Source organism: Pundamilia nyererei, unplaced genomic scaffold (assembly GCF_000239375.1).
Source record: "Pundamilia nyererei isolate P.nyererei 1_Seehausen unplaced genomic scaffold, PunNye1.0 scaffold00027, whole genome shotgun sequence".
NCBI classification, from domain to species: domain Eukaryota; kingdom Metazoa; phylum Chordata; class Actinopteri; order Cichliformes; family Cichlidae; genus Pundamilia; species Pundamilia nyererei.
This window is the reverse complement of record NW_005187428.1, coordinates 2,075,972-2,084,025: the sequence shown is the minus strand read 5'-3', so window position 1 is coordinate 2,084,025 and position 8,054 is coordinate 2,075,972. Positions and strand designations below refer to the sequence as shown.

The following is an 8,054-nucleotide window of genomic DNA, read 5'->3' as shown; positions in this document are numbered from 1 at the left end:
CAGTGGTCGTCAAGCACTTGGAACTAGAGAGAAAACATATGAAATCAATTTCTCCCTCCCTCCCTCCTTCCGTCTCCCCTAGTCTTCTCCCCCCCTCCTCCCCTACTTTCCCCTGTGTCACCTCAGAGAAGTGAGCCAGTGTTGCGAGGGGACCCAGCCCTGCTGCTCGAGTATTAACGGAATTATTGGAGCATATGGCATCGCTTAGGGCCTCTTCCCCTCCTCTCGCAGGTTGGACTCACCGAAGATTTGCGTAAATCGCTCGCTCTCCTCTGATCTCATCGTACGCAGCCCTTGTCAGCGGGCGGTGTGAGCGTAGCTCCGAAGTCTTCCTCGACGCGTGGACGAACCCCTCTCTGATGTGGCGCTCGTTTTTTCTCTCTCTTTGTAACAATTCCAGTACAAACACGCGATTAACTAAATTAGATGATGAAACTCAAGTTGGTGCTTGTGCCGGAGCCGTGGGCCGTTTTGATCTTTTGGTATAATCCCAAAATGCTGTAGCTCGATGAATTTGGCTCTAAACTTGTGGCAGAAAATAAAATTTGAAAAAAACAAACAAAAAAAAACAATGGCTCCACAGGCAGACGAAAGCAAAACATTACTGCCACACAGAAATGCGGCACTTGGTCTAAACATCACACAAATATTTTAATGATGTTTTAAACTGCGCAAAAACCTTTTTTGAAGGCACGACTAAATATAGAAAGCGCTATAAGGGGCTTTGGGGACGCTGATGTCATACTCTGGTGTTCAATCATCAGGCACAGCACCGCTCAGGGGGGACGGCACTGATGGCATCACGGGCAGAAATATCGTCTTTCTGAGATTGATTATTATCAGACTCTGTATCGTTCAGCTGTGGTCTGGCAGGGAGTGAGATTACTGGGTTTGTGTTAAATCACAAAGAGGGGAAAAAAGGGAGCGACTGAGTGCTCGTGAGAAGGGAAAGTTGTAGCAAGATGAAGAGTGTAATCCTAGGTGTGAGTGAAGTGTTAGATCTTAAATTAGGGATCAAATCGTATTTAATCCAATGTGATGGCAAAATGCTGGAAAGCACCTTGACACTCAATGAATGAGTCACTAGTCCTCAAAGTGCTCACATAATCACAGTTGAGACTCAACATATGACTCATGTCTAGAAATGAGGGAGGAACTAGTGTCATTGTAGCATCTGTAGAGTTCTGCTGCTCAGCTCACCTGTGCAGTGAAGAAGGCCGGAGTGAGTGACCCAGACGGCAGCGCCGGGCTGTTGAGTGCGATGGAGCCGATGTCGCTCCCTGCCAGCAGCAGGGGCGGCGCTGAAATCTCCAGAGCTTTAGGCTTTTTGCTTTTTGGGGGGAGTCCATCTCCGTGGTTAGCGCTACTGTTAAGAGAACTGCTTCTGCCACCGCCGCTGCTGCTCCTCTTTTCAGGAGGCTGCAGGGCTCGCCCTCTGTGCCCGGAGGACAGATTGAGGGGTTGAGCGCTTTGGTCAGAGTCCTCCTGCTCCTCCTCCTCAGCAGCGGGGCTCCGGCCGCGCTGAGTGTGAGGAGAGGACGGGGAGGGGGAATGAGAGGCGAGTTTAGATGGCCCCGGTGAGACATAGGACTCGGGCTTGGCTGAGGGAGGAGAGCTCCTCTCGTTGGCGTTGGTGCCGAAGCGGATGACGGAGCGCTGCTCCTCCTGACGCTCCTGCAGGGCACGGAGGAGTTCGGGCTGCTTCTGCAGGGAGCTGATGCTGAATGACGAGTAGAGACCCGAGTGGAGGTAGTCATTCCGACACTGCTGTGCCCCCAAGGCTGCCAGGGTCCTCCTCTGGGCCTCCTCCTCAGCTTCCTCCTCCTCCTCCACTTCCAGCTCCTGGGCCTCTTGTTCTTGAAGGGAAAGCCTTCCCGAAGCCAGGCCCATCTCCACCGCCTGCGGGTCCATCTTAAGGATCTCAGGGAAGGACACAAACTTATAAACAAACTTCTGGCCAATCACCTTCTTGATGATGTTCTGCAAAACATGCAAACACAATTCACCGCGATAAGATCATTATGAAAAACAAACCAGGTACACACATAGAATATCAGAGGAGTGTTTGGGGCCACACTAAAGTAGTGCTTTGTTACATCACAGTCAGATCTGTGTGTGCGCTTTACAAGAAAGAGGAAGCAGAAGTGTCTATCAGGGGATTTTGTGAGTCTAAAGGGAAGAACAGAGAATGTGTCGTGGCGTCACACTCCTCTCCCGGCTAACCTATCACAGCAGCTGCGGTCACACGATTAGCTGTGCTATTATGGAGAGGCAACTAGAATCACTTTAATTAACCTTGTCGTAGTAGTAGCGCAGGGCTCTGCTCAGCTTGTCGTAGTTCATGTTGGTCTTGTTCTTGCGCAGCCCCCACAGCTTGGCCACTTCCTCCGACTTGAGGAGCTTGAACTCGCCGTCTGTGGACGTCCAGCATATCAAGTGCTTGTGACTCTGATCGAGCAGCAGCTGCAGCAAGAACTGCCACAGAGTGATGGCACTGTCCATTCCTGCAGCGAGACGCACAAATGATTAGGTCAGCGTGTGGAGAGTAGCACCAAACATGCTAACAGATGCGAGAAAAAGCACCCAAATTACTGGCGTGTGTAACACCTGCCTGGTGCCACAGTGACAGAATAAGCACACAAATTAAACCTTTGGAGGGGAACAAGGCAAGTCCCTCTTTACACTTTACTTTAGGTCCATTTATAACTTGTTTATAACAAAACAACCCAACATTTCATCTAAATATAATCCCTTTATCCCCCCCGCCCCTTCTCAGTTCTGCCTTGCCACTGTGTTTTATTGCACACAGACTAAATTAAGTTACTGGCTAAAGAGGGGCCGATCTGTTTGAGCTCCAACATGTGGTGCAAGAAAGAGCAGACCGCCAATGAATAGAACAGTGTGTGTCAAGAGTGTAGTGTAATGTAACAGCAGCAGGAGCCACAGGAGAGAAAAAAATAAGGGAGGGGGGGGCTAACAACAGCTCAAGCCAGAAATATGCTGCGGTTCAACCTGGCCCTCTCTCCAGAGGAAGTACGACGGGCCCGGGGTGGGTTATTCCTTTAATAGAGGAATGTGCAGCCTCGGAGCTCCTGTCTGCCTGCCTGCTAGGAGCTCATATGCTAGTAACGGCAGTGGGGGTTTCTGTCCCCACAGCTCTGACGAGAGCGGAGCTCGAATGACTGCTTGATTTCAAAATACAAAAATTAAATCACATGACTACTAAGAAACTGACAATAAAGCAGATGATGTGTTAAGTCATAGTTCAAGTAACAAAGGCCAGAATTTTACTGTAAGGTGATGCGCTGCTATTCTCGGTAGTTGTGTCACTCTGAATAGTGCGTTTATCTGATAATATGGTGAGACATCACCTTAGGAGAAACTGGTGGCCATTTTTATTTATTTATTTATTTTTATGTGATTGATGACGAATGATTTTCAGTACGTTAGTTTTAATCTCACTCATGTTTATATCGCTACTCTCGTTTACATGATTTGGATTTTTTTTTTTTTGGCCAAAATTTCAAAGAATGAGATTAGCTTCCGTAAAAAAAACCAAAAACCTCTGAGACGAAAGTGTTGTTGGTTCTTTGTGATGTCATGAAGGTCTAACTATTAAAACAGAACTTTCACCCAACTCAAGTTCAAATCTTTTGTTTGTGCGGAGAAGCCAAGAAAGAAGAAGAAAGTTAAAGTTAAAAAAAAAACCACAAGGAGGTTAAATGGCTTGTTTTAGGTGGAGAATGAACAGAGGAGTCCAGTATGCAGCAAATAACTGTGAATGATGTAAAGCTTCTTTTTTGGAAAAGATTACAGCAGATCTTTGACATAATACAGTCTGAATACTGATGGAAAGGACTGTGCTCTCATTTCATTATCGTGTCTTCCTCCCATCACCCCCCGACGGGTCACGGGAGATGGCTGTCCTTACCTGAGCCTGGTTGTGCCGGAGGTTTGTTCCTGCTAAAAGGGAGTTTTTCCTCCCCACTGTCGCCAAGCGCTTGTTCAAATGGGGTGGTTTGTTTGTTGGGGGTTTCGCTCTGTACTTTCCAATATAAAGCATCTTGAGATGACTGCTGTTGTGATTTGGTGCTATATGAATGAAATTGAAATGATAAGCCACTAAAGAAAGCTGAGATTATGGAGAAGCTTTTCAACCGCTGCTTATCTTTGTCCAGAAAGGACGGGCAGAGAGAGAGGGCTGAACGAATTTCCGACACAAGCCATCCCCTGAGTTTTCTATCTGCCATGTGAAACTACAAACCTGTCAAAGTCAGGACTTCCTCCTATTCTACTTCCAAGGACAAATGGCGAGGAGAGGGGATCCCACAGCAGGGGAGTGCTTCCCTGATCCTGCCACACTTCCCACAAAATTCCCAGAGGGATAAGGGTCAAAAGAGCACGTCATTGTCCCCTTTTTCACAGCTCCACCCGTTAACCCACTCTACACCCAGCCTTCAATTTGACTTTAGAAAGTAAAGCTTTCAGCTTGCAGCGAGGAGCCACTGAGCAGGCAGATCTGCAATTTAGGACAGTGTGACTTTGAAAATTCCGCTTTGCGAGATGCTCTAAGCATGCTGCTGCTGCAGCAGGTCAGACCTCAGTAGTAGCTTCATAGAGTATAACCTATTAAATATAGTACAACTAACCCACTACAGGAAAAAACAACAGAGAGTTAAACCTAGCAAAACAGAAATTAAAAAGCCCACATCTCAGCTCTGCAGCGAGGCAACAAGTCACTGTGAGAACCGCAAATGAAATAGTGCTAGGAGTCTTTCTAAGAATATCTGGGGGATATTGTGGTGGTTTTGGTCGGGGCACGACGAGCCCTGTTGCGGGATGCTCGCCCCGAGAAGTCTCGCGTGTGCACAAAGCCATCCAGTGTGTTGGCTGAACGGAAACTCCTAATGAGATTAGATGGTGTATGCAGACATTACTTAGCCATGACTAAATCTGCTCTCTTCCTGTTCACTGGCGGTGGAAAATTCAACAGGGGGACCCGCAAGAAAAAAAGCATCTGAAAACAGGTTTTAATGACTCTGAGGCTATTTTTCTGTTGTTGTTTTTTTCCACTGCTTTTTCATTTGCCTCTCCCTTTTCTTTTTCTTTGCTCAGTTGCAAAGTTACACTCACTTTTACGCACGGAGGTCTGAATCACTACACTGCCCCACTGACTCATTTTCAAGATGTTGCTCGCACCGGAAGACGATACATTTCTGTCTGACCCCAAATCTGTGCCATTTTTGTGTAGAAACTTAGAAACCAGCTCGACCTTAAGACTTTAAGCTGAAGCAGAAAACAAAAAACCAAACGTGTTTACAGCCAAGACAATTAACTGAAACGCAATTACGGCCGCTCGCCCGACTCGGCATGCGTTATTTCTCTCTCTCACACACACAAGCCACCAATCAGGCAACAAAGCGCTGTTCACGGAAAGACGCCCGCTTATTTTTGACCTTACCTGCGATCTCCGGCTCGGTCTGGTCCCTCCGAAAAAGTTTACGGCGACGCTTGTGTGATTCCTTGTTTTTCCATGCTTACTTCTGGTCTACAGGAGTTGTGCTGGACTGAAATAGGATCCTGTGCTTTTTCTTTTTCTGAGCAGGAAGTTGGAGCAGGCAGACACAGAGCCGGCTGACTTCCTCTCCCCTACGATTCCCCAGGCAGTTTGCCGTCTGTGTAAACACACTTTTCCTCCCCTCCTCTTTCTCCACTGCTTGCCCGCTGACGGCCAGCAGTAGGCCTATACTGTGTCGGCACACATGGTGATGCAGAGACTCCTACATCTCGTAAACTGACATCATCGGTCTGCAGACTACTGTGATGCGTTCAGGCACGCCTCGTTAGCAGGCCAGAAGTCCTCCCCCAATCAATACTGCTGAATATGCCTTGCTGATACACCGCATTATAATTGACTATATTTGCATCTGAATAGGGACACACTTTCTTTTTACATCACATCATTTGGAACTCATACATTTTAGACATATTTCTGGTTATTTGATTTCAGAAACAGATAGAAAAGGCAAAATTGGAACCTGTGCAACAAAAAGGAAATGAAGCAGGAATGCATATGTGTATATTTTGGAAGATGCATGGGACATGAGCCTCCTAATTTTAAGAAGAGACTACTGAGTGACACGCATTATAACACTATTCAGCGAGGCGACAATGTCTCAGACAGTGATGAGTGTTTTATCTTCCGTAATAGGTCTTTTTTTAACTTCTAAAATGTGAATTATGTGTTCACCGGACCTCTTAAGGCAAACACAATTAACCATCCATGACCTCAAACACTCAACCTGGGGCTTAGAAGGAGGCTGGAGTCTATCCCAGCTGTCAGAGGACGAGAGGCACCGAACACACAGTCACATCCGCACCTACTGCCAGTTTAGAATGACCAGTTCCTGGAGCACTTCGAGAGCACAAAGAAAAGGCATCCTGCATGTTTGTACTAGGAAACTTTGCGCTTTGAGTCATCTGCAAACACAATTACCCTCACCACAAATAAATATAGCATTGTGATCTCAGTCAGCATTAGCGTGTCTCTGCTGATGCAGTGCACAATGAGGCGGAGGAGGTCTGACAGTGAGACAGGTTTTCTGTCTAAAAGCCAAGCAAGTTGTGAAACACTGTTTTGGGGGTTTATTTATGTTTGACAAATTTAAAAACAGTTAAATATCTTTATCACTGAAATGTACTTGTGATGCTTTTACATTTCACATAGCCTCATATCAGTCTGAACTGCTTAAACTCCTTAGAGTGTGGGAAAGTGTGATTTTTGTTAAGGCCTAACATTATCTTAAAATGATGAGGTTGTTTAACCTGAGAGTGGAGTGTCGCATGTCTACTCTGCTGACTGTCCTCGGCCTTTGGCGCACTATGTCTCCAGCCACAGACATAAAACACAATTAGGCAGAATGGTGATCGTCCATCTCAACCACTGGATTCAAGATGGTGTAGCAACATGGCAGTTTACAAGCCGTCCATGCTCCTGTGGATTTTTAGTGGATTAATTCTAAGTTTAAGATCCCTTTGTTGGAAGATGCAATTACCCACTAATCAGTGTATATCTACAACTACAATATTCTTTTTCCTATTAAATTAAAAAAAAAAAAAGACTGTCCTTTGTACCTTTAAACCAATTACACTGCACTGATTAAATCTGACTGTGCAATAAATGTTTGTTGGTAATAATGTTTTCCTAAAAGCCTGGATGGTTGTTTATTTGTGTTTGCTTTGTGATGAAAGACAGAAAAAAACCTGACTGATGTACTGATGTGGCTCCTGTAATCATTTTTAAGTACTTTTACAGGGCTCCTGAGGTTTATCATTGCATGTAGTTGATCCTTGCAAACTTATAGCAACTTTCGGAGCTACTGGATATTGATGGTGTTGCATCAGTTTGAAATTAAATACATTAAGTTAAAATGATTTTGACCTCTTGACATATTGAGCTGCTGCCACTTGAAGCTTGGCCTTGTAGATAAGTGGCCTTTTTGACTCCCATAGAAAAAAGGAGAAATAATTGTTGGTCTAATAACAGTTGAAAAAGTAAAGCAGAGGTTACAGCCTGCATTAGAGTGTCCGTTTTTGCAAGAACTGAATCCAATTACATTAAATTGTTAAGTTTTGTTGTAATGTGAAAGAACTTGTGAAGATATAGCTGGCATTTTATTCAGTAGCTGATTAGCTGTCTGGCTGCTATGGCACTGAACACCTCTTTTAATATCTAACAAGTGAAGGCAGCAGGGTCCAAAGGTTCTGCTTTAATTCCTTTAATCTGTGACTGCGCTCTAAGAACTGAGCATGTCATAAAATTAAGCAGCTAAAAACTTGATCTCAGTGTTAAACCATCACTGATTGCACTATTACACTTTAAGTTTAAAAAAAAAAGTCTACCTCTCCACTATGGGGCGCCGTTTGTAAAGTGAAACATGCTGAAATTAACGGCAACATTTTTCCACATTTAGCTCAAAACCTTACAAAAACATGTTTGTTCGAGTCATTTTTTTTACAACATTTAGTAAAATATTTGTAACTTTTCATATTTA

General features: G+C 45.0%; 1 protein-coding gene across 1 annotated transcript in view; it reads right to left on the bottom strand.

Moving 5' to 3' along the window:
* Nucleotides 1-5,827, bottom strand: part of LOC102205130 (ETS transcription factor ELK3) — a 7,799-nt gene extending 1,972 nt beyond the window's left edge. Inside the window, exons 1-3 of the mRNA XM_005728101.1 lie at nucleotides 5,462-5,827; nucleotides 2,296-2,504; nucleotides 1,201-1,980 (exon numbers count right to left, since the gene is read on the bottom strand). Coding sequence (XP_005728158.1) covers nucleotides 1,201-1,980; nucleotides 2,296-2,502 — 987 coding nt within the window. The 5' untranslated portion in view covers nucleotides 2,503-2,504; nucleotides 5,462-5,827. The remainder of the gene's footprint in view (nucleotides 1-1,200; nucleotides 1,981-2,295; nucleotides 2,505-5,461) is intronic.
* Between the last annotated feature and the right edge of the window lie 2,227 nt (nucleotides 5,828-8,054).